General features: G+C 41.9%; 1 protein-coding gene across 5 annotated transcripts in view; it reads right to left on the bottom strand.

Annotated features, from left to right (window-relative positions):
- The window catches only part of RABGAP1L (RAB GTPase activating protein 1 like), a 199,426-nt gene that overhangs the window by 5,670 nt on the left and 166,386 nt on the right, over positions 1 to 27,370 (bottom strand). For 2 of the 5 annotated variants that reach the window (XM_072128763.1, XM_072128765.1), the window contains one exon: positions 5,895 to 5,987. In XM_072128763.1, coding sequence (XP_071984864.1) covers positions 5,895 to 5,987 — 93 coding nt within the window. Of the gene's footprint in view, positions 1 to 2,966; positions 3,162 to 5,894; positions 5,988 to 18,564; positions 20,268 to 27,370 lie in introns of those variants that run through there. The other 3 variants (XM_072128767.1, XM_072128766.1, XM_072128764.1) reach the window with 3 other exon arrangements.

The following is a 27,370-nucleotide window of genomic DNA, read 5'->3' as shown; positions in this document are numbered from 1 at the left end:
CTCACCCCACATTATAGGTGCAGCACAATGACCTTCTGTACCCCTATCATAGGGCAGTGCACCCTAAAATCTATCCCTTATTATTACATAGCCGCAGGGAAGCTTTTAAAGGCGCCGTCTAACCTTGTATGGACTATAAGACCCTTTAAGAGAAAACGTATTTATCAAAGTGTGTGGGAGAAGCAGTTTTGGTGCCCGCAGCTGTTATCTGGAATATACTATATTTATTCCTGGTGAACATCAACCAAGCGCAAACCAGCATAACAAATGTCATAGACGCCCCGACACCAGACGTGTGCGAGTGTATACACAGAGCGAGAAAACCTTGTTTATACAGGAAACATTACAGGATTATCTACTCTGAAGAGGAAGAATTTCCAAAAACTACAGTGGATGTCACATACCAAGACCCAATGGCTACTAAAAGTCAAGGTTACGATGTCCGCTGAGGTCCGTCTACATGACAGCGCACTGGTACACTGCGGACATTTAGGTTATAATCTCAAAACTGCATTTTGGGGACAGAATGACACAAATATGAAAAATAAGACGCAGTTTTCTAGTGTCCTATTTTCTTGATCTTTTCATGCAAAAGTTCAGAGAACCTAAATTTTGGTTAGGAAGTGGTGTGTCCCTCCTCAGCAAAGACCTGATACAGGATCTAAGCGCATTCACCTGGTGCAGAACAACTTATTGTTCAGTTTTAAAACAACTTATTGGTCAGTTTTTTACAATTTTGTCAAAAAAAAAAAAATAAAAAAAAAAAGCAAAAAAAAAAAATTACATTTATGTACCTGCACCATGCAAACGCAACCTAGTGAGGGGATTTATCTTGATCAAAAGAGAAGTACAGGTGGTCCCCTACTTATGGACACCCGACTTACAGATGACCCCTAGTTACAGACGGACCCCTCTGCCCCCTGTGACCTCTGGTGAAGTTTCTGGATGTTACTATAGTCCCAGACTGCAATGATCAGCTGTAAGGTGTCTGTAATGAAGCTTTATTGATAATCCTTGATCCAATTACAGCAAAAAAATTTGAAACTACAATTGTCACCGGGGCAAAAAATGTTTTGTCTGGATCTACAATTATAAAATATATACATTTTTGACTTACATACAAATTCAACTTAAGAACAAACCTATGGACTCTATCTTGTATGTAACTGCCTGTATTACAAAATATTAAAAAGTAAGTGCAATGTAAAGAGAAAATGGTCGGAATTCTCGGGAAATGATTGGGATCTGTGTATGGATCTATCCGGCAGTGAACACACAAAGCTTAGACACAACATTTTTCCCCTATAGCGAAGCAGAGACACAGACTGCTCATAGCTGGAGGCAGAGGACACCCACAAGGAGATAAGCAGTGGGAGCAGGGACTTACCTTCACCGATCAGCCACACAATGTGCACTGCCTGATAAGACATGGAGACCAGAGAGTGAAGAGGGGAATGTTCTGCGGAGATGTGATGGGGCTGGACACAGGGAGGCGGCTGCTGCCTCTTACTTCCTCATGGTGGTAGTGATAATCTGCTGCTAGTGATCCCAGAGCAGCCAGTGCTAAGACCCAGGAGGCTCCCGTTGCCCGACACCTTCTTATTATTATACATCCTTGCCATAGGACACCCCCCACTAAGCTTTATTTTTCTTAAAGGGTCATTCTCACTATAGTAAAGTTAGTCCCTTTAGCATATGCACTTGCTCCTGTAACTCAGCCCCATTACCTTACAGTATATAGCAGTGCGTTTGCGTGGCTAGGAGTGCAGCTGTATATAGAGATCTCAGATCCCCACCATTATAGCTAGAACATTATATTATAGAATTATAGGATAATACGGCAAGTTTTGAGCAATTGTTAGTTGGTTATAGACTGCAGGAGGCAAATAGCCACAAAATGTAATAACCAGAATAGCACAGAGAATATTATCAGTATGAATAGGAACTTATATCCTTATTTATTTTGTGAGGGGGAAAAGGGGTTCAAAGTAACACAAAAAAAAAAGAACAAGGGTAATGGCACACATGGCGTTTTGAACGAGTTTGTGGACCGTTTTCAAGCAGTCCGTCAAAAAAGCGCATGCGGATTTTAAAAAACGCATCCGTTTTTGACAGGTTTGACCAATTATCTTCATTGGTCAAAAACAGATGCGTTTTCAAAAAACGGATGAGTTTTTCGGCAGACTGCTTAAAAATGGGCCAAAAATGCGTTTAAAACGCTACGTGTGCCACCAACCTCAGGCCAAACAGATGAGGAGAATCTGCTGACAGATGGCTCTTATACTGGGCTGCCACTTTCTGCTATAGTCTGTTGCGTGTAAAGCTTCAATGAACGTCCTAGTGGTGGATGAATTTTACATACAGGCTGCATTCACATGGTGCGTTTTGAGAAGCAAAGGCTTCCCCCATGATTACATGTAGAGGTAACATTCGGTTTCCATTCGCGTTTAGCAATTTTACCTCAGGATGTGATCACGGTTGAAGCCTCAAAGCCACAGATCAGCTGAAAAAACTTTTAGTGACTTTCTATACAAAAACAACAAAAATCTCTTCAGCGACTGCTGAGTGTGAATTCATGCCTACTTTGTATGGCCAGTTGTGCATTAGTAGCCGTGTGGTAAACCTTAGGCCTATGTTTTCCTGTCATCAGTGTGTGAGCTCTTAGAAACACGTAAGGAGGTGTTTCCTGTTGAAACAATGGTAAACACATTGCCCAAAAATATGTCAGACCGTATTATTGTACCACCTTAATGGCCATACACACAGTCCCTGATATCTCAGCTCAGGGACCAACCTGTCACATTACAGCTTACTATATATATTGGGGACCAAGTGGCAGCCGCTTACTAAAAAATACACAGAAACTAAATTGTGCGTCACCAAAGTAAAGGACATCTCTCTGAGAGGAATTCTACACAAGATACGCAATTTACACTACGTATTAACTATTAAAGGAGACATAGGGGGATTTTTAATATCAAAATAACTTTATTAATTACTAATTATATTTTTTAAATTAAATACAACTAAGTTACATGAAGCGGCACCATATCGGGGTCTAGCGTAGAGTTTCCTTCCATGTTAATAAAACCTGTTTTTTTGAGTGGTCAGGCGCCATGTCACATTGCGAAGAGAGGGGACATCTGGTTTACAAACACAAACTGAAAGAAAAGGGACAATAGCTTTTAGAAATCTACCTCTAACTTTATATATACGCTATAGGCAGCCATTTTGTGTCCTAAACCAAAATTCCTAACTCCACTGAAATAGCAGAATCATTTGACAAAATGGCCGCCAAAACTGGATCTCTGTCATGGCCGCACCTTGATGGGATATTCCAAAAAACCCAAGGTTTTATGTAAAGATGCATGTAAGCTTCACTGTGCTATGGCAGGCTGGGTAATTTAGGTGGTTGTGTGAGTGGTTGCTATGGACAACAGCACAATTTGATGTTTTACCTAATATGCAGCATCCAGCCAGTTCTCAGTAATCCTAAATAACTCCTGTAAGACAATGGGGCCCTGTACTCAGGGGACTACAAGTTTAATTGTTGTCATTTTACCATCCCTCTAATTATACTCAGGCTATGTTAATTAAAGGGCTGGCTGGAGCATGACATCAGTTAAATAGACTATAGCAAATGAAATGAAACAATCAGATGTGAAATGCGTCAGCCAAGGACGGGGTATCACATATTGTGTGCAGGACCACAGGAGAAAAATCACTGTATAAAGTATATGTATATATATATGGAAATAGTATTGCAACATTGAAATCCTTTGGAATATGACATCAGGGAGAATCAAGATATCATTGTAAAATCTCAGTGTTTTACACAACCTTTTTTGTCAGCTGTTTCATATCTTCACATATCACATTGTCAATGCCCATTGTTCCACAAATAAACTGAGAATCCCAGCCCTTCCTATCCAGAACGCCTATTTATTTCTTTAAGACTTCTCACGTGATGCAGTTGTTCCCTGGAATGCAATACTTTGCTCCTTTACATGTCAACATAACCTGCAAACTACTAGTGCAATCCTCTGCCTTCTATTCTATATTGGTTATACAGCTTCAATGGTATCTAAAAAGATATTACCTAGGTGACTGGCCTACTAATCCTAAAGGGTCTAAGAGAGCTGGGTGACCAACCTATTCATCCTAGAGAGTCTAGAAAGTGGGTAACCGGCCTATTTATCCTAGAGGGAGTCTAGAGAGCTGAAAGACTGCCCTATTCATGCTAGCGGGTGACCGGCCTATTTATCCTAGGAGGTCTAGAGATCTGGGTGACCAGACTATTTATCCTAGTGAGGCTAGAGAGCTGGGTGACCGGTCTATTTATCCTAGGGAGGCTAGAGAGCTGGGTGACCGGCCTATTTATCCTAGTGAGGCTAGAGAGCTGTGTGACCGGCCTATTTCTCTTAGGGGGTCTAGAGATCTGGGTGACCGGCCTAATTATCCTAGGGGGTCTAGAGAGCTGTGTGACCGGCCTATTTATCCTAGGGGGTCTAGAGAGCTGGGTGACTGGCCTATTCATCTTAGAGGGTCCAGAGAGCTGGGTGACCGGCCTATCTACCCTAGAAGGTCTAGAGATCTGGGTGACCGGCCTAATTATCCTAGGGGGTCTAGAGAGCTGGGTGACTGGCCTATTTATCTTAGGGGGTCTAGAGAGCTGGATGACCGGCCTATTTATCCTAGGGGGTCTAGAGAGCTGGGTGACTGGCCTATTTATCCTAGGGGGTCTAGAGATCTGGGTGACCGGCCTATTCATCTTAGAGGGTCTAGAGAGCTGGGTGACCGGCCTATTTATCCTAGGGGGTCTAGAGATCTGGGTGACCGGCCTAATTATCCTAGGGGGTCTAGAGAGCTGGATGACCGGCCTATTTATCCTTGGGTGACCGGCCTATTTATCTTAGGGGGTCTAGAGAGCTGGGTGACTGGCCTATTTATCCTAGTGAGGCTAGAGAGCTGGGTGACCGGCCTATTTATCCTAGGGGGTCTAGAGAGCTGGGTGACTGGCCTATTTATCTTAGGGGGTCTAGAGAGCTGGATGACCGGCCTATTTATCCTAGGGGGTCTAGAGAGCTGGGTGACCAGCCTATTTATCCTAGGGGGTCTAGAGATCTGGGTGACCGGCCTATTCATCTTAGAGGGTCTAGAGAGCTGGGTGACCGGCCTATCTACCCTAGAAGGTCTAGAGATCTGGGTGACCGGCCTAATTATCCTAGGGGGTCTAGAGAACTGGGTGATCAACCAATTCAGGTCTAGAGAGCCGCACCTTCGTTATTTGGGTCTCATTGCTTTGTAATGTACGGATCCCATAGTTAGATGTTCTGAGAGATACTCCTTATATATGAAGGACAATAGACTATACTGATGCTATAATTATGTGATTACACTACCATAACAGACGACGATCCTATAATCATGTACATCGTCCGCTGTCTAGTATTACGTAGTTTATGCACTGCCAACATACGTCTACAAGGCTAAAAGCCATTATATAATGTATAACCTTTATAGCAGCCGACATCTAAATATAAAGGGGGCAAAAGCTGTTGTCCGTAGCAACCAGGACTTATGTCTTTCCCTCTAATTATGCTATGAGACACGTGAAGGACGATGGTGAATATCATGCTCATGCAATATTATGTTCGAGGGACATAAGCAGTGACTGGACCATGAATTACGCACCTTCATTGTATTGCAATCTCCATATGTTCTGCATTTCAGCATCATATTTTTTTTATGTGCTATTATAATAGCGAATTTCAAAGAAATTTTATATCATCCCAAACATGTTCAGTGGCATCCAAAGGTCTCAGCAATAAATCGTCTTGAATGGTAAGAGAAATGTCCTGCAATCTCTCAGATAACTCTAATGGATTTCTTACCTTGTATCTCTCGATGGGATCTTCCTGTTGTAGCTGGCTCTCTCTCATTGCCAGATACTCCTTTTCATATTTCTTCAGCTTTTTTGTAGGCACCTGAAAAATAAAGCCATAAATAAATGCATGTTACAATTTCACCACTAGGTGTCCTAGGAGTACAATCCAATTAACAACATCTTAGCAGTTCCTAACTTTGCCACCAGATGGCAGAGTATACCACTCATATTATATATATATATATATATATATATATATATATATATATATATATATATATATATATATATATATATATATATATATATATATATATATATAGCACACCTGCAAGAACAGAACGTTGTGACTATGTTGCAATAAACTACAATGTGAACAGCGTCATCGGTGGCTGCTCATCATATATACAGTTTTGCACACACACAGTTTTGTAGGAGTTTTGCTCCTACACATCCCCTACGTCTTACGGTCCCCACAAAAAAAGTCACATCACCCACACATGCGTCACCTTCATATTGAAATGGAGTTTATTCATAATTTCCAACAAAATATCCAAATATAAGAAAAACCTACATGTCCCCTGAAGGTGCGTGCAAAAAACCCACAATAATATGTCACGACACATCTTTGTATTGCACTTAGAAACTTATAAAACACAAGAGACCTTGCTCTGTTGTTAGGTGCTGCTTATGGAGTTTAGTGGGTTAGCTGATATCTATCTAAAATAGCGCCACATCTGCACATAGGTTGTGTCTGGTATTGCAGCTCAGCTGTGACTTAGCTCCTAGATACTATTCAGACATACACACCCTCTACAATGTGGAGTATTAACCGCTTCATGCACCAAACTCTACTTTAAGGATTTGCATTATATGATTTTCTTGATGCAAATACCCAAAATCTCCTCAACCCAAGGCTTCAAAAAAATAGTCCCCTGTCTGACGCCTACCTAATCTGAAGCCGAGATTTAATTAACTAAACTGAATCCAGGACATTCATTCAGGAGACGGAGCGAGTCTTGTGACAGATTGCAAATTCCTTCTTAATGAAAGCTGAAAATAACAGATTAATATGCGATATAATGGCGGCATTGTGATCGTGGATTTGGCTGCAACAAACCTCAATGGAGGCGGATTAATAATCTGGAAATCTTTTATTTCTACATTTACGCTTATAAATGACTGTGTATAGGTCAACCCAATGCAAAGTCATTTACACCAGGTTAAAGGGAATCTGTCAGCAGTTTTCACCATTCACAGCTGTAGACTGTATTAGAAGCCCTGGAGATCTGCGATGTTATAATCCAGCTTTAAAACTATTACAAGTGCTCTGGGCAGGTCTTTCAGGCTGAAGAGCTTTCTGCTCTCTGCTGCTAGGAGATGTAAGGATATTGGTTGGATACTTGCAGCAGTCACTCAGCAGGGGGAGGGGCTGTGGAGCAGTGCATTGCAAAGAGCAAAAAGCTCTTCAGAAAGAAAGCCCCGCCCAGAGCCCTTGCTGGAAATGAAAACCTGGATAATAACCTCATTTTTCTCAGTCCTGCAGCTACTCACAACACACACAGGGGTATGGGTTAAACAGATCTCTGGGGCCTACAGCTAGAACAGTCTGCAGTTTATTATAGTCAAAACTGATGACGAATTTCCTGTGAGGTACATTGGCTTGAACCACCACTGGTGCCGAGCCTTGGGCATGGAGGTACTGGAAGTGGAACAACCAAGCAGTTTCCGCGGACATGAAAAAGAAGTTGTAATGGCCCACTGTGTGCCTATATCACAGTATAACCTCATGCAAGAGGACATTATACAGTATACAAACCTTGTATACCACAAACCACATTATAGGGGTTGTACCAAGAAAGAACAATGTCAACCTGATAAGTGGTAAGGTTGTCAGTGGGAGTCTGACTGCTGCAGCCCACAATAATAAGAATTGTGAACTCATATGAAAAATAATTCTTTATTTATATAGCGCACACAGATTACGGCTGTCGCAAATCAGTCCCTGTCCCCAAAGGGGCTTACAGTCTAATCAACCTACCAGTATGTTTTGGAGTGTGGGAGGAAACCAGAAGACCCGGAGGAAACCCACGCAAACAGAGGGAACATACAAACTCTTTGACCTGGGTGGGACTTGAACCCAGGACCCTACCGCTGCAAGGCCGTAGTGCTAACCACTGAGCCACCGCTTTACTACTATGAATGCATGTATGTAAAGATCCCTGCTATATTTTGTCTTACACAGAAGAGGGGGGTGACCATTTGATTCACAAGGGGGGGGGGGGTGACATGCGACCCCCATTCATTAGGATCCCAGCACTCGTACTCCAACCAACACAACACTTATCCTGTGGATGTAATCTTACTACAGCCCCATAAAAGGGATGATCTCATAAAGATTACCCATTTTTAACAAAAAGCTAGCTAATCTTCTCAGGTCCCCAGCAGCCGGCTACAAGTTAAGTGAAGCCACAGCTGCTCCATTCGAAAATTAAGTTAAAAAAAATTATGTGAATGACCTTCCATGAAATGCATGGACGTCCTGGACTTCAATAGTGGTTATGGCAAGACAACCCTTTGAAGCCCATAGCATGTATACTGATGGTCCTGGCTTCCATCCATGCATTAAGCAGAGATAATTAATATGTAATTACTAGACTTTCATCTCCTGTTAATGACGTGCTCCCCCTGTCCTCCAGGCACCAGCGGTAGCCCCCCTATCTGCTCCTCCAGGCTCCGTACTGTTGGCTCTCTAGCTGTCTCAGGCCAGGCCGGGGCTTTTCCCCAGATGATGGTGGCCTGACCTAGATTCCAGTGAGAGTAGAAAGAAATCCTTGTTCACTTCGCTGTCACCTCAGTATGGAGCTGGTACATCTCGCTCAGCCGGCAGCGCAGCTAACAGGCGTGTTATAGCCAGATCCGGGCAGCGACACCTGCTCGTAAAACTACAGGAGACGCAGGTTCTGATAAAGAATGTGCCAACTTATGTTGTCTATAAACTGGTTAATTGTCAGATGTGGAATGTTATAAAATGTATCTTTAAAAAGGAAATAATTCCAACATTCTATTGCAAATCCATCCAGATATGATCAGAAAGTAGGTCCTATAGGTCAAGGAGATATTACAATACACCCGTGTGAGAGATGGGTCCAGAGCAGGTGCCGCTCTCTGATGTGGTTCTGTACGTATACTATTCTGATACTCTTTGTGGTGGGTAATATCCGGACCACATTTCAGTTCTCTCGTCCTCCCTATCAGCCCTGTGACAGCTCTTTTCCTGCCTCATAGAATCCCGAAATAACATATCAATGTTTTCTAATAATTCTGTACTTTATTTTCTCGGCAAATGAGGGCACCGGATCAGCGCTGTCGTTCTACAAAGGGCTTTAGGGAGGATTTGTGTTTTTGCAGCTTCCTAGCAACAGAAGACTGCGGATCTCCACTAAATTGGCTGCTCACAGCCCAAAATCAAAGGCCTAGGAGAGAATTAAGGGGAAAAAAAGCAGAATTCAACGTTTCATTTAATTTCCAAGAAAAGCTTGGACGAGCGTAATCTCCAGGAAAACCCTGTTCTACCATGTAGGTTGATCTTTCTCTATAAGCAGCCGGGGAGTTGTCAGCCCCAAGGGCAGGTTTTTGCAGATGTCCTCCCAGGAAGGTCATATGAGTCCGAATTTTGGCTGAAACGGAAAGAAAGGAGGAGCCAAAAATACATTTTCTGCAATGTGTGATATGACAGATAGCCGCCACCAGGCTGACGTAGATTACTACAACTCCCAGTATGCCCTGAATCTGGATAGATCTGGATGTAATGTTAGAACAAAGAATAAAAAAGATAGATATTCCATAGAAGTAAAATCACTAAAAAGCCTCCAGACCACAGCTGATCTTCTTTGAAAAATCTTCTGATACACAGGTACATTGCTGTTCACACTTTGCACTTTGATTGCATTTGGAAACGCATTTCAATAGCTGAGGAAAGGTGATTTGCCCAAGTACATTACCGTTAACATAACACACAGGTTAACACATAGTTAACATACATGTTAACGACGCATTCACATTGCGTTTTGTAAACGCAAATTTTAACTGTCATGTAATTAGGCAAATCACCTCTCCTCAGCCAAGTCAAGTTTAGAGTGTCACTTCAGACGCGCCGATCTTTGGTTTTATAGCAACCATGCTGGTGTCATATTAAAAATAAGAATCTATAATTTGACACCAAAGGCATGTTTGTAGGTACTACAGAAGTGAGGATAGGGGCATCTGAAGTGTCGCTTCCCCCTTCTTCCTCTAAAATTGACTAATATCAGGCAAAATATGACTCTTCTTAATTCATTTTCCCATTACTTTAGAGAAAAGGAGATTTAGAGGAGTTTAAATCATTATGCAAATTAGGTGTGAAGTGCCTCAGGGGTGGTCTCTAACCTGGGAAGTTCTCCACATCTTACTAAATCCACTGAGTCCTGCTGATATCCAAACCCTCAAAACTTATACAGAGCCAATGCCTTGACTTATTATGTCCATATTCGGAAATGTGTATAAAAGTATTAGATATAAACCAAAATAATAGAAAAACATACATTTAATAAAAATCCTTGTTAATTCAGCCTGAACATAATGAGCATCTGCCCACGTTCTGTCATTATCTCTTGCACGACTAGAGGAGGACAAAGGACTGAGACAACACAGATCCAATATGACCGCCCGATGCACCAGGAAACATGAATTCCACAGCCGTGGCCAAAGCTCAAATACTTGGGTACCTGTCAGCCGTACATAATAGACCGCAGCAATTGTATGGCCATCAGAGACGGCTGACCTCAATGACAAGCTAATCTGGAGTTCAGAAAGTATTTTAAACACAATTTCTCCTTTTATTCCTTGAGATAAATGTAAAAAAAGAGATGAGATAACGTTACTTGTGCCTTAATAATTTATCAGTGGTCTGCCCCTCCTTTACCATACACTGCACTCGGAGGCTCCATGTGGAGAGACTTCCTCCTTCTCAAGGCTTGGCCGCCCTCCCGTAACCGGTGTACTGTGTGATACAATGTAACCTGCTCTTATTCCTTACCCTGATCACTTACAATCCTTGGCTCTCACATCTGATATGCTTCATAAGATATTTAAAGGGAACCTGTCACGTTGAACATGGTTTCTGATCTGTAGAACACGTGAGGGGAATGGAGTATGTACAGTATGCCGGAAAAGATTCAGTTGATTATTCTACGCAGAGGAGTCAAGTGGGCGGCTCTAGTAACTGATTGACAGTCATCTCTGTATGCAGACAAGGGAAGCTGTCAATCATCAAGCGACTTTGCCTTCTGGACTCCTAAATTCCAAATGAGAAAGGATACACCAAATCATTTCTCACAAATCTATATATTCAGGCTGCTCAGCTCCTCCTGCTCCATAACATGCTGCCTGCAGATAGGACACTATTTACAAATTGCTCAGCTCCTCCTGCTCTATAACATGCTACCTGTAAATAGGTCACTACGTGGAATCTGCTCAAATCCTTCTGCTCCATAACATGCTACCTGCAGATAGGACAGTATGTACAATCTGCTCAGCTCCTCCTGCTCTATACCATGCTGCCTGTAGATAGGACACTATGTACAATCTGCTCAGCTCCTCCTGCTCCATAACATGCTGCCTGCAGATAGGACACTATTTACAAATTGCTCAGCTCCTCCTGCTCTATAACATGCTACCTGTAAATAGGACACTACGTGGAATCTGCTCAAATCCTTCTGCTCCATAACATGCTACCTGCAGATAGGACAGTATATACAATCTGCTCAGCTCCTCCTGCTCTATACCATGCTGCCTGTAGATAGGACACTATGTACAAACTGCTCAGCTCCTCCTGCTCTATAACAGGCTACCTGTAGATAGGACACTATGTACAAACTGCTCATATCCTCCTGCTCCATAACATGCTACCTGCAGATAGGGCACTATGTACAATCTGTTCAGCTCCTCTTGCTCAATAACATGCTGCCAAACATGCTCAGCTTTTCGTTTGAAATGTTAATCCACCTGTCCTGAAAATCAAATTGATCATGTGACTTAAAGGGGTTGTTCATGCTCAGCAAATGACTGATATTGTTTGTGTAAAGAAAAGTTATACAATTTTCCAATATACTTTTCTGTATCAATTCCCTGGAGTTTTCCAACAGGAAGCTTCTTTGTTTGCTTCCTGTGGATAATGCCTGGACCCTGGTCATGTGATGTCACACAGGTGCACAGCTCGTTAAAGTAATCAATGCTGTGTGTTATAAAAAGCAGTGCACCTGTGTGACATCACATGACTTCGGATACAATGAGCTGTGCACCTGTGTAACATCACATGACTTCGGATACAATGAGCTGTGCACCTGTGTAACATCACATGACTAGAGGCCAGTGTTTATGCATAGGAAGTAAACAATGAAACTTCCTGTAGTGACAGCAAGCAGAGATCTAGAAAACTGTAAGGAATTTATACAGAAAAGACAGTGTATTGGAAAATTGTGTTCTTTACACAGACAATATCAATCATTTTCTGAAAGTGGACAACCCCTATAATGCCATCTGCTTGATCCCGTGATTCCACTTGTCAGTGTAATAAAATATACGGAATGATGTAAAATTGTGTGCAAAAAAAACCTAAAATACTGAATAAAATTAATCATATGTGTAAGATAAAATCAGAAAGAAAATGTGTGCTCTTCCTATATGCAGTTATGTCCCGGCCTGTGAACACATGGCACCCAGCACAATACACAGCACGGCTGCTCCACATCTGATTACATCTCATGGGTTTAATCTCTCAGCAAACGCCGTGTGACATTATGTGATTAATGCCCGGAGATAATCAGCCAAACAGAGGAGGAAAAAATGATTATTGAACTTCCTGTCTTCATTGTTTCGAGGGCCTTTCCTGAATACAATCACTAAACTCCTAACTCATTTATGTAATTACGATCAATTGGAGGGATGGATCTGTGCAAAGTAACAATCAGGTTGGGATTACACATTGTGGATACACTACATACAGGTTCATCTAGGATTAGGGGGTGACACAAGAGCTTACAGTCTATGAGGATTAGGGGGTGACACAAGAGCTTACAGTCTATGAGGATGAGGGGGTGACACAAGAGCTTACACTCCATGAGGATAAGGGGGTGACAAAAGAGCTTACAGTCTATAAGGATGAGGGGAGTGATACAAGAGCTTACAGTCCATGAGGATGAGGGGGTGACACAAGAGCTTACAGTCTATGAGGATGAGGGGGTGACACAAGAGCTTACAGTCTATGAGGATGAGGGGGTGACACAAGAGCTTACAGTCTATGAGGATGAGGGGGTGACACAAGAGCTTACAGTCTATGAGGATGAGGGGGTGACACAAGAGCTTACAGTCTATGAGGATGAGGGGAGTGATACAAGAGCTTACGGTCTATGAGGATGAGGGGGTGACACAAGAGCTTACGGTCTATGAGGATGAGGGGGTGATACAAGAGCTTACAGTCTATGAGGATGAGGGGGTGACACAAGAGCTTACGGTCTATGAGGATGAGGGGGTGACACAAGAGCTTACAGTCTATGAGGATGAGGGGATGACACAAGAGCTTACAGTCTATGAGGATGAGGGGGTGACACAAGAGCTTACGGTCTATGAGGATGAGGGGGTGACACAAGAGCTTACAGTCTATGAGGATGAGGGGGTGACACAAGAGCTTACAGTCTATGAGGATGAGGGGGTGACACAAGAGCTTACAGTCTATGAGGATGAAGGGGTGACACAAGAGCTTACAGTCTATGAGGATGAGGGGGTGACACAAGAGCTTACAGTCTATGAGGATGAGGGGATGACACAAGAGCTTACAGTCTATGAGGATGAGGGGGTGACACAAGAGCTTACAGTCTATGAGGATGAGGGGATGACACAAGAGCTTACGGTCTATGAGGATGAGGGGATGACACAAGAGCTTACGGTCTATGAGGATGAGGGGGTGACACAAGAGCTTACAGTCTATGAGGATGAGGGGGTGACACAAGAGCTTACAGTCTTATCTTTGTCATGTATCGCTTTATCTCTTACTGGGATCAGATAAAAACAGGTCACCTGAACCAGTTGGGTGTGAATTGCTTGTGTATCCGGATAGTAATCCTACTACAAAGTAATATTGAGCCAGTGTTTGTATACTGTAGCAACAGGACCTCTCCGTATCCGTGTACATATACGTGTTGATTTTGAGAAGTCAGTGGAGCAGGTTATACTAACCCCACAGGAATATCCTGAGTGTCTGCTGCCCACCCACCCAAAATTAACCTTCCAGTCCCTTTCTGTAAACTTCATCTTGTAATTACTGAAACCAGGTGACTGCAGCCCAACAGGGGGCGTCCTACACAGGTTTCACTGTCAGCTTATGGTAATGGACTGGCAGAAGATTAATTAACAAAAGCACTGGTTAACCCTTCGACTACACCCAGGGGATGAGCTCAGGAATTCAGGAATGCTCGGAATATTTCTCTGCAGGTTAACCCTTTGTAACCTGTGACTATTTCACAATTACACTAGAGATTTTATTTTTTTTTGCTCTGAGGTGAAAAGCTCAGAAAACATTTCCAGGACTGCATGAATATCCGGTCATGTGTAGGAAAGTCAGATGCTACAGATTTGCTTGTGAGGTTGTTTTTTTTTTGTTCCCTAATGGGTTTTATGACTGACGTATCGTAGGTTTCCTGTGTTCAACGGAGACAACGGCGTTTCCTTAGATTGTGTTAGACACAAACAATACAACAGATCGGGTTCACTCATCTCCGTGACCAGAACGTTCACTGCAATATGTGACTAGAAATTACAATACACAAAAGTAAAAGTTCCCAAATTCATCTGTACAAAACCTTTACCTATTAATTTAATAAATGGTTCTGTTTTTCCCATTTCTAGTCGTCGCTCATACTAATATATTTTATATAATATACTTTAATATCCGCATCAATTTTTTTTTTTACGTTCCATTGTTTACAAATGGATTGTTGTGGTCTAGCTGCTCATAGCAACCAATCAGAGCTCAGCTTTCATTTTCTCACAGCAGTTTATAAAATGAAAGCTGAGCTCTAAATGGTTGCCATGAGCAACTACAACAGCTTTGCTTTCTGACACTTCTGATAAATCTCCCCTGTGACCTTTATTGTCGTCTATGATCCGCAAATGTGAAAAAATAAAATTGCAGACTCTAAAATTCTTTCAACAGAAAACGGATCTGTTGAAAAAAAAAAAAAAAAATAAATTCAAAATGATACATAGAAAATAGGGGGCCAGTACGCTATCAATTAAAATCATGGATAGCATACACAGAAAGAAATGGATGTGTGAATAGGTGCTAAAAAGTATAAACTAAACCAAAGTATCTCTTTATTTCTATATTTCTTATTAAATGGGAAACACTCTTTTAAGGTTGCAATTATCTCATTCCTGTCTTTCTGGTTGCAACTGACAGGAAATGTATGGTACCAAACCTTCCCCACGATAAATATTATCTCACAATCATATTCCGCTCTGACGAGTACATGAAAACGAAAGCTAAATATATAGTAACATGTTCACAGCCGTATAAACAATTCTATGTTAAAATTTTCACAGACACTTTTGAAGCCATGTTTAGGGTGCCGTCACACGGTGCGTTCTTGGACTGTTCTTAAACGCACTGAAAACGCATGCATTTTGTATGTTTACCATGTGTTTGGCTGGTTTGGATATGTTTTTCTTCATTTCTGGAAGTGTTAGGCCGATGCCAAAACACTGCTTTGTCTGCGTTTGCGTTTTCAAACGGGAACGAACCGCCGGTGTTTTGCATTAAATTAACGCAAAACACCGGCGGCTCATTCCCGATCGCAGGCGGTGGGCGCGGCTTTGTCTGCGTTTGCGTTTTCAAACGCAGATAAAGCGGTGCATGTGGCACCGGCCTTAGGGTGATGGCACACATGGTGTTTTGAACCCATTTTTGGTCCGTTTTTAAGCAGTCTGTCAAAAAACACATGCGTTTTTTTAACAGACTGCTTAAAAAAGGAGCCAAAAACGGGTTCAAAACGCCACGTGTGACCACAGCCTAAGCAGTTTTGAAATGGACCAGCTAAACGCATGATAAATATACAAAAACGCATGTGTTTTCAGTGCACACCTTGTGACTGCACCGTTAGAAGCGCAATTCAAGCCCCAATGGGGAGGAGCTTGCCCCAAATGCATATACATTTAGACACAAGCATTGTTTACCAGCAAAACATGTGTTGTTCATCCCCTATTGCAAGCGTTTACGTCTGAACGTATCCAAGATGGGCAGAAGCTCCTACACAAAGTGCTTGAATTGTGTTTCTAAATGGAACTCAAATGCACCGTGTGACTGTGGCCTGAAGATATGCACCCTCATTTATTTAGGCAGACAGACTATTCGCTTCAGTGTGTACGACTTCTTCTATTTCTGTGGTGGTGTAGGCAGCTGTGAAACAGATTAAAACCAGCCAAACGCATGGTAAACATTCAAAGACGCATGCATTTTCGGTACGTTTAAAAACGGTCCAGGAACGCTCTGTTTGACAGCATCTTTAGGTTGCTCCTCAGATTTTGGCTGTTTACCTGGAGGTTGAAAAACAGGTCTACTTTCTTCCAAAAACCATCTGACCATGGGAAGTGCATGGTATTGCAACTCAGCTCTTCTCTAACCTCCACACAACCCCTTTAATATCAGAATATGTAGTAATAGTAATTTTTCTAGATAAAACTAAAGCCTGGATAACTTATTATGCAACATTCTGGATTATCTGATCTGGGTTACAAAACCGTAAAAGTTATACACCTGGCAACCTTGTCATAAGCCGCTTGTGTATCTTGAGGTTTTGTGAACAACAATTGTAGTTATTACAAAAACCACAAGTAAAAGTAAACAGTCTGAGCTCAGCCTATGAGGAGTAAGAGGAGGCATCAATTTACCCCACAAATTCATAAGAACTCGCTTCAGACCCAACACAGACAGAGGGGAAATACTAATAAACATAGCAGGTGGGGATTCTGGTGGGACTGGATGCCATCTACATCTGATATCTAAAGATCGCTAATACAGTATTCACACAGGCCAGTTTTACCGGTCAAACATTCTACCCTTAACATGAACAGATGGGTTATATATATGGCAGGGAGCGAGTTTTCTTATCTTATAACGGGCAAATAATCTGATAAACTAAAAAATCATCCTGTGAGACGATTCTTCAATACAAAAAGTGCACAAACATGGAAACAAAAGCACAAAACCAGATCTTCACAGTAAAACCATCCAACCTCTGCACCTTAAAGGGGTTTTCCTTTAACACTTTTATCCTTTCCCCAGGACAAATGTGGGAACCCCACATCCCATGGAGGTACCCCGAGCAACTCCGCTGTCTGAATGGAAAGGTAGTGCAGCACTTCACTGGTCCCATCTAAAGAGTAGTCATGCATTGTATTTAATGATCCATTCACAGAGAGGGAGGGGGGCCCTATAGACATCATTACTGGGGCTCCCAATGGGCAAACATATGGGATAAGCAGAAACCCTATTAATATTTGAAAAACTTAAAATATGGTCATTACTTTCAGGAGAGGTAGAAATATTTATATACCTGAAAGTTAGAAAGACTTAGATCCAGTCATATAATGCTTACCCAGCAGGTGCCACCGGGGGCGGGGGATCAGATTGAAATAGACCCCCAATGTAAAATAAAAGGATTATGCACACGTTATGTTTATGAAGCAATCTACACAAATATTAAACTATTTTTTTTAAATAAGTGTTTCTGATATTATTTAAAGGGGTTATCCAGGAATAAACTAAAGGGATTCCTTTTCCCCAAACAATGCACCATGGCTTTCCACAGGTTATAACCGGTACTGCAGCTGAGCACCATTAAAAGTGAATGAGTTGCAGTACCAGACCCTGCCACTGGACAAATGTGGTGCTGTTAAGACAAGTCCCTTAAAAGTGAAAAGTCGGGAGGTGTTTTGAGATCTGCGATATATAAGTTTATATTACTTGGAAAAGTAATTTGCAGTAAAAGCAGAGTAAATCCTAAGAGGACTCCAAGGAGAGACAGTTAAAGACCTGCTCTGTCCACACACTGGATGTGTTGTCAAGCAATGTATGTGGGCGGAGTAATTAGCACCCTCACTGTCAATCACTGTGTATGGGCGGAGTGATCAGGACTCTCACCGTTTCTCCTAGGAGTCCTGAATGAATTTACTCTGGGTTTACCTAGAAATCCTGATCCAAACCATATAAACCCAAAACATCACATCAGATTTTCTCTCTCTGTCATACTATACATTGCATACATCACCTGACCTTATTTTTGGACCATATCTGCTTTTCAGATTTGGCCTTTCATTGCCTCCAGGATTAAAATCCTTAATGTATCGCTGTAATCTACATACAACAGATGCCCTTTCTCCTCATCCTACTGAAGAACAGCTACAGCTGAGTGGCTGATACCATAGAACACTAGCTTTCCAAGAACTACCCAATTTTAACCCTTTCACTCATATACAAGTGAATATGCAAATACAAGTTATTGCAAATTCCAAGTTAATTAAAAAACAGCACACTTAAACATCCCAAATATTGAAAAAAATTTACCCAAGACAGTCCAACTTACCACAGGTTTAGGCTTACTGATCTCCACCAGCTGGGCCAAGATGTCCTCATCGGAGAGCTGGCTGAAGATGTGGGCATCATAAGCCATGGAGATAGAGATTTCTTCCATCATCTTGACAGGTCCTGTTAAGGGGGGTCTTAGACCACTTGCAAGGAGATCTAACCTTCTTGTGAATGAGGGTCACAATAATAACACCCCCCTCTCCACAACCTGGCTTTATAAGACACACCGTAGGGGAGGAGTCTGGTCCAACAAAATTCAACTTTGAGCAGAGCGGAGTTTCACTTCAGTAGTCAATAAGCAGGTGGGTTTCTGGGAGGAGACAATATTACCTGGATCCTATTCACTGACCATGTATTGTCCCACAGACCCTTTATTGCTTGAGTGTTCTCAGTTTCAGGTTCTCAGTCATTTCGCATCTCAATATCTTAGAGACTGGGTAGAAGTCAGTCATACTCGTGCCTTAAGGAGTCATTCCGGTAACTAACACACAAAAGGGCAACACCAAGCAGGAATATTCTTCAATGCTGAGGAGTATTAGTGAAGGAGGGAGCTTAGGACCGTGAAAATATTCAAAAAATGTCCGGGGATTGCTACATCAGCTTGTTCTTTGCGCAGCAATTTTTGTTCTAAGGAAAACCGGGTTACAACTGAAACATAGCCGACTGTGCAACCTCTGCAATATAGCACCAGGATAGTAACGGAGTATCACCTCACAATCATCAGGTCGTCGCTGACGCGATCTAACATCAGACATTCAGAAGTTTTCAAAAAGTTCACCAATAAATAATAATTAAAAAAAAATGAAATTTATTGGATATGTATTTGGTTGCTGGTCCAAAAAGTTAATGGCTGACCATTGACAAGGCTTCTCGGAGTAGAAGGTGGGCGTCAACATTCACAGAGGTCCTCAAAAGCCACACAATTCTTACACGGGAAAAAAACGGTAGGTTTCCTTAGTTTGCAGCACAAACAGGATGACATTTTCTCTTTCTCTGCACGTTCATCTTTCTTGTGGAGTCTCTTTCCTGGAGCTCAGGTCCAATATTTGCACGGAGGCATGATGATCGTTTGCATATCAATGGGCTGCTAAAACAGCAGCCAGGAAAAGAACGTAGAGCGGCGGCAGTGGCGGAGGAAATCTCCATAGTTTGTGCAGACGGAGAACAGGGATATATTCTGTTGCCATCCCGATAACACGGAGGCATCTAATAGGTTGGAAAGGAAATATTGGATGACATCCTGGAGATTAGAGAGTTAACCGGTTGGGTGCCGGTCTCCAGCTGGAGCTGCCGCCTCGCCCTTGACAAGACAACGTCCTGATTATTTGGTGGCAGAGATGTGTGGTGTAACCAGGATATAACGAGAGCAGCGAGCACCTGTCTGCTGTCCTTATCTCATTGGGAGAGGCTGCTCCCTCCCACAAGACATGAGGAGCTGTCACTGCCGGCAGGGCCAGGAGAATGGGAAAAATTCCCGTCACGGAGCTTCCAGAAAGATGTTCCCGGTGCCGGGACTGGATATCCAGAAGATGTAGCCTGGCACCTGTTGCAGAAGATGCCGCCTCCTGCTATTCCCCTTGGTCTGAGAGGGTGATGCCAAGCAACAGGCAGCCGGGGACACGGTCCTCACAAACAAGCAGCACCGGCAGCGTATTATAAAGCATTTGGCTCCGTTAATGATAGCAAAAAAAAAAAAAAATGGCATTCTGTGACCAGGGCTGGGGGAGGGGAGAGACGCATGTAGTGATACTGATCACCATTTCCTTAAAGCCGCAGCGCACAGAAAAAAGGAAAGGAAGGGGAGGAGGGGGGGTGTGATCTGTCAGATGTCAAACCTTGCTATAGTCAGATGATAGTAGTGTATGGCCGCTTTGTAGTCTTCTGGTGGGAATAGACCAGAATGAGGGTTTCAAGGTTTTGGCTTTTTTTTTTTTTTTTTAAGTGAAGCTCCAAGAAATATGATGTGTATTGAATATATGAATAAAGATATGAAAAAAGGATGAATGCAAAATGTTTTATGTTTAAAAAAAAAAAAAATCTATAAGTATTTAATAATTTTTCTATGTAATGACACTTCTGAACTGCACAAGTCTAAGGATTTATTTCACATTTCTCTTGTATTTTCACCTTACACAACTGGAGACATAAAAAATGAAATATTTATCCAAGGATTGTAGCTTCTCACACTGCTGTGCTCTTAGTTCTCCCCCTTCCCTCCGTGTAAAAGATGTGGACTGCTGGTTGAAGACTATAGCAATACTATGAAACGTTTAAATGTAGAGAGCTAAGAGTACAGCAGTGTGAGGACACCAACCCACCCGCCCCGCCACCTGTCAATTTGACAACCCTATAATACTGGACTATAAATCCATATTTCAGCAGCTTCTCACAATATACACTAAGTTATGAAGAAACCTTTCTCCAGGGATGCATCCAAACACTGTCTGTAGCTTTGAATGACACAAATCATGGCCCAGGCCCTTTAGGTCTGGCTTTGCATGTTGTTGCAAATGAAAACCAACATACAACTTTCTTTGGATGCACAGATAACACTGCAATAACAATAATGTTAATAGTTTGTGTGATTTTACCATTAATACGTCAAAATTATAGTCTACGCTCTGTTTTTGCAGACCCTTCCCGCAATGCGTTGGTGGGGGTTCTGACCACATGCATAAACCTAGCCTGACCACTTATTTCCTCTCTGTATACAGACAGGCACCACGTCACCTCTGTAGTCACTCACCGGCTGTAGCCGTCATCTGCTATTACTGACATCATGGCTTTTATTGCTTAGGGGGCATATGCATTTTTTCTGCGTTTTTCGCGCAGGAAGCACAATGCAAACCTAAAAATGCTAATTATGGGGATCTATGAAAAAGAACTTTTACTTGTATTGTCTTCTTTTACTTTAATTCTACCACTTGATGATTCTCCTGAGTATTCTGGTAAGTAGATAGTGAATCACAGGCCTGTAGTAAATGGATTTCCTAGTATGACCACAGTGGATAGGATGGGACTCCAAGCATCACAGTGATGTAAGGAGTCCCTTCTTTTCTGCAAACCAGCAGCATTGAACTGACATCATGACAACCATTCAGTGCTGCTGTTTGGCAGGCAAGAAGGGACTCTTTATATCATATATCATTGTGGTGTATGGAGTCCCATTATCTGCGCTGTCGTCGGCACGTGAATTCCAGCCTGCGCTCACAGTTGTATGCCAAAGGCCTTAAAATTTGCGTCATACACGGCCAGTAGCTCAGAAACAAGATGTTGTGATTTATTAAGGCAAATTTGTACAATCTCGTCTCTTTTGTAGTAGTGATGGATTAAAAGCTACAAATATGGTTTTACATCAGTAACAACCAGGGACAATGTACAGATTGGTCACATCACAATCAATTGTTTCAGTAATATACCCATAGAGATAGTGGTCACATGAATATGGCACATGTTCCTTTAGTATCACAGCTTCTATGAATTGACTGGAAGTTTTGTTCCATTCGGAATACTATGGATCGCATGTATCAAACTTTAGGGACAACTGTCAGTTGTTGTGTAGCACTGACCACAGATTTTACTTGGTGAAGATTTCTCCAAACTCAATTTCTGCATTAAGGGGTTGTCTAAGTAAACCTGAATATATATTATAGATAGAATACGATACACTTTCTCTGGGATTCAGCATTGGTGCTGTTGCTGGTTACTTGCCATATTCCAGGAATCACTATTTCAGCGACAGGACCCATAATATGCTACGCCAATTTTCCCAACCAAGACTGGGTAAATAGTGAGAGTGTGGGCACTGGATTGTAGGGCACATGAGATCAGTTCTGATTCTCTATATGCCAAGGATTTTGCCATCTCATTACATCTATAGTATTGTAAAAATACAGAATTAGGCTACATTCACACGTCAATGGGCGCACGGCGCTGTACGGGAGTGGTAGGGTGCAGCACACATGCAGCACCGTACCTTTCCGTAGCCGGGAGAAAGACAGAGCATGTCCGATCTTTCCCTGAAATACGGAGCCGTGACCTATATATTACTTTTACTATCTTTCCTCCTCTTCCCGGCACCAGCACGTAGTACGGCGGGCATACATTGTGTGAATGTTGCCTTAACAATAGATTTCCCTGCAGAATGTTAACACCAAGTGTTAACCTAGCCTTGTGCCCTGTTCACACGTTTTTAATTTGGTGAGAATTTCGGGGTATATTTTCCCATCAAATCAACTTCTTAACGTGATTTGGGTTTCTGTAAAACTTGTGTGGATTTAGGTCCACAGCAAGGAAAAATGGCCAACTACTTTTATGTGTCTGTGACTCGTAAAACTTTGCATGTATTTTAAAAAAAAATTCAGATTTGAAGTTAACAATAATGATATGTACAGGCAGTCCCCGGGTTACATACAAGATAGGGTCCGGAGGTTTGTTCTTAAGTTGAATTTGTATGTAAGTCGAAACTGTATATTTTATAATTGTAGATCCAGACAAAATAAATTTTGGCCCCAATGACAATTGGAGTTTAAACATTTTTTGCCGTAATGGGACCAAGGATTATCAATAAAGCTTTACTACAGACACCTTACAGCTGATCATTGCAGTCTGGGACTAAAGTAATAGCATCCAGAAAGCTTCACCAGAGGTCAGAGGGGTCTGTCTGTAACTATGGGTTGTCTGTAAGTCGGGTGTCCTTAAGTAGGGGGCCACCTGTAATGGATCTCTTATAACTTGGATGTGTTGGGTCCTGGGCTGTATAAATTTTATTGCCCCTACAAGTCACTTCCTGCATATAGTATTAGAATCAGCTTCTTGGGGAATGGAGGATATCTCCCTTCTGCTGCTTTCAATCTGCAGTTTCAGGACCTTTGGAGGACCTTCAAAGGTCCTGAAATGGCTCTTGTGTACAAGTGTATTGAGAGCAGGAACAGATGTACAAAAGATTTTATGGGTGAAGGTCCTTCTCAGCATAAAATTTGGTGGGTGGTTTGGGTGGCCATGGGCCCCCTAGGCTTGGTCTTCGGGCTGGCACACTGCCTATATTATAAACAACTGCTGATTGAGCTGTAAATAATTTTACAAAAAATTTACAGAAATATATGTGCCTATGAGGTGTTTGGATATAAACCCGGGAACACTAGCTTTACCAATATATATTGAGACCTTAGGCGGCATCCACCAGATACCCAGCTACTATCTACAATACAGCAAAATCTAGACCCAAGAGTAGACCGGCTCTATAATTTTGCATCATTCTGTCGTTTCTTAGTTCTCAATTCTCTAATGTTCATTTTTGATGCTCATTGTTGATGCCCCTTCAATCAAAAAAGATTGAGAATAAAATGGTCCAGGTGTGCAGGCGGACAAAGGAGGAAGCGGGGCTGAGAGTCCTCTACTTACCAGAGCATACAGAGAAGGAGAGAAAAGTACATGCACATGAATATTTCCCATACACTGTACTATACAAACTGCCTTTGGAGATGCAAATGAGTTAAAATTGCAGCGATCTTCATAAGAAGAGACATGAAAGAATTTTTTTTTTTAGATTTACATTTTTTCTTTGATATTGAAATCTTCCGGAGCGCTTACATAACACAGTATCACAGATATAAGTTAGATAAAAAATATAATTAGTTCTATTTTACAGGTGAATGTTAACCCTTGTGGCTGCAATGATCCGATCACCTTTCCTTCAGAACCTCCAGCCTTATTGTGTCTGGTTTCTATATAAATCAGACTGTAGAACTCTGCCCCCTAGGGGGATGTCTGGGAAATGGTATATTGTCTGTCGCCCCTTAAGGATGCTGAGACAATGGTAATCCGCTAGACATTTCATTCTCTACCTCAATAAGTTTCAAGGTGGGGAAACTGAAACTACTGGTGCAAAAGGACAGGATTTTTTAGTTTTTGTGCTTTCTTTTTTTGAAGTGCAAAAATAATTTACATATGTATTACCCCTCTCCCTCAAAAGATAAGAATGTCCTTGCTACCTGATAGACATGTTAGACAAACTTTTCTTCCTTTTAAAACCTGATGAAATTTACATGTTATATTGTACAACTTCTTTGCCAAACTTTTCAATAAGGTCAAAAAAATATCTAATAAATATATAAACACCTAGAATGTAATACACATTTACAGCAACTTTTATAGCATAAAAGGCTGATACATTTTGCTATATTTTCTGAGTAAAAAAGAAAATTGGCAACACATTTCCTTTAAATTATATCTAAAATTTTGTATAGTTGCAGTTCCAGTCCTAGTGAGGGAGCTACGGCACAGGTGTAAGTGCAGAGGAAATACCTTAAGGCTACATTCACACGAACGTGTGCCCGCCGTACCGTAGCATGGCGGGCACACGTCGGCACCCGGGAGAGGAGGTGGGGATGAGTGCCGCTTACCCCTCTCCATAGCAATGTACAGTGTACAGCGCCGTATTATGGGGAAAGATAGGACATATCCTATCTTTCTCCTGGCTACGGAATGGGGCCGAATGTGTGCTGCACCACATCAATCCCGTACGGCGCCATGAGCCCATTGCCGTATATACGTCCCCCATATGGCCGTGTGAATGTAGCCTAAAAGCCAGTGTAATGCAAAAAAAAAAAACAAGCTACTACCTGCAACTGCTGTCCTGATTGATCACAGAAAAAAAACAGAATGTCTTCTTTACATTGCAAATGGAACGCGGACAAGTTTCCAATCTGCCCAAACTTCTCCCGTATAATTTCTTTCGTGTCCTGTTCACACTGATCGGGATCGCGGCAACGAGAACAGCAGGATCTCCAAGATTTTAAAACAAGATAAAGAAAGACAGATTCATGGCATAGATCGTACTTTTAAACGTATAAAATTCTTTTTATTATACTCACAAGTTGTGATAGTAAAACAGCGCTTTTCACTTACAAAAACTTGAGCCAAAAAGGCATATGCTTCTTTAGCTCAAGTTTTTAAATGAAAAGCGATGTTTATACTTTTAAAAGTAAGATCTATGCCATAAATCTGTCTTGCTTTGTCCTGTTTTAAAATCTTGGAGATCCTGCTGATACAGAGAAGGTTCGTTGCCGCGATCCAGATCAGTGTGAACAGGACATAATACCTGAGAAGTTTGGGCAGATTGGAAACTTGTCTGTGTTCCACTTGTAACTTGAAGAAGACACTGGAGTTTTTTCTGTGATCAATCTGGACAGCAATTGGAGGTAATAGCTTGTTTTTTTCACTACACAGAAATTTCCTTTAAAAGACATCTACCACCAGGATGAAGGATTGTAAACCAAGTACACTGACATACTGGTGTGTGCCCCCTCTGACAGGATCTGCTCTTCTTTAAGCTTCTTATGTCCTGTTTTTTTTTTTTTAAGTTTTCAAATTATGCAAATGAGTCTGGGGGCACCAGGCCTCATAGGTGGTAATGGAGGCTGGAGCCCCTCAGACTCCTTTGCATAATATTTAATATTTTTTTCTTAAAAACAATGGTATAAGAAGCCTAAAGAAGAACAGAACCTGCCAGAGGGGCCACATACCAGTATGTCAGTGTGCTTGGTTTACAATCCTTCATCCTAGTGTTAGATTTCCTTTAAGATCAAAGTGTTGCAATGGAAAATGGCTGATGCTAGAATTTTGGAGCTCAGGTACATAAGGCCATTATGAGATTTCTTTTTCTCCCTACTTACCTACTTATCGTACCATACCTAACTGTTTCATTGTTGGAGTGAAACTGAGGCACCGGGATGTTATTTTACCTCACAGTTCTGTACAATTCTTATGCATATGTGATAATTGTATATTAAAGTGCTTCCCCCACTAATCATCTCTTTATTATTCAGACCCCCTGTGATGCTCATGTAACACCACCACTTCTCTAGGACTTTCCGGGCGGTGTTCTCTAACACTCCTATAGAAGTAACTTGCTGCCCTATTCATATGGGGCGATTGGGGTACAGTGTCTTTTCATTGTTGGGATCAGACTCTTATCCTGTGTGTATTTGGTGGAGACCCCTTTAGAGTCCTGCTATGTACACGCTATACCGGAGCGATGCTGAACACAAGCTGACGCCCTCACTGTCATTCAGAATGGATTTTATCTGATGGGCAAAATGAAAAGCAGATATCAGCAGAACACAGAAGAACACGAGGCTTCCAGGCAAAGCGAGGAGAAGTCACAGTTCATCCTGTGCCTTTGTTCCGTGGAAGCACTTCATAGCGAACCTCATATCTGCAGCCAGAACTCACTGTGCATTTTGCATCAGTGCTTGGATTTCCTCCGCTTCTTGTACTGGGCGTTCCAAGGACACGTACAATATGTTCACAAAAACCATGAAGGTAGACAAAGCCTCGGTTTATTTCCATATGTACATACAGGCAGTCCATAACTTTAAGGAAAACTCCAGTCACAGCTAATTCATTGAATTAGCTGTTGTGCATAATTAGCAGCCCGCAGTGCCGGACATCTTGACCCCACACTACTGGCTGCTAATTATACGGTTTTTTCCTAGGCGATACCCGCGTGTCAAAACTATTGATGGTAAGGTGCTAGGATCAAGATGAATAAAAGCGGAGGTAAGTATTTATTGTTTTTTTTTTTTTTCAAATGTTTGATTTCCTTTTCAGGCTACGTCATGAAGGGGTTAACACGGTGTTAACGCATGTGTTAACGTGTGTGTTAATGCCGCATTAACAGTTGCTTAAACCGAAATGTTATCATCAACTCTCGTCAGCTGTTGCGTTTTGAAGCGTTAAACGCCACGTGTGACTGCCCCCTAAAGGTTTGTACCAACATAATAAATTACTCGCTATCAACA

The sequence above is a fragment of the Engystomops pustulosus genome, chromosome 10 (genome assembly GCF_040894005.1).
Source record: "Engystomops pustulosus chromosome 10, aEngPut4.maternal, whole genome shotgun sequence".
NCBI lineage: Eukaryota > Metazoa > Chordata > Amphibia > Anura > Leptodactylidae > Engystomops > Engystomops pustulosus.
Note: the sequence above shows the minus strand (reverse complement) of the source record. Positions and strands in the feature narration are given on the sequence as shown.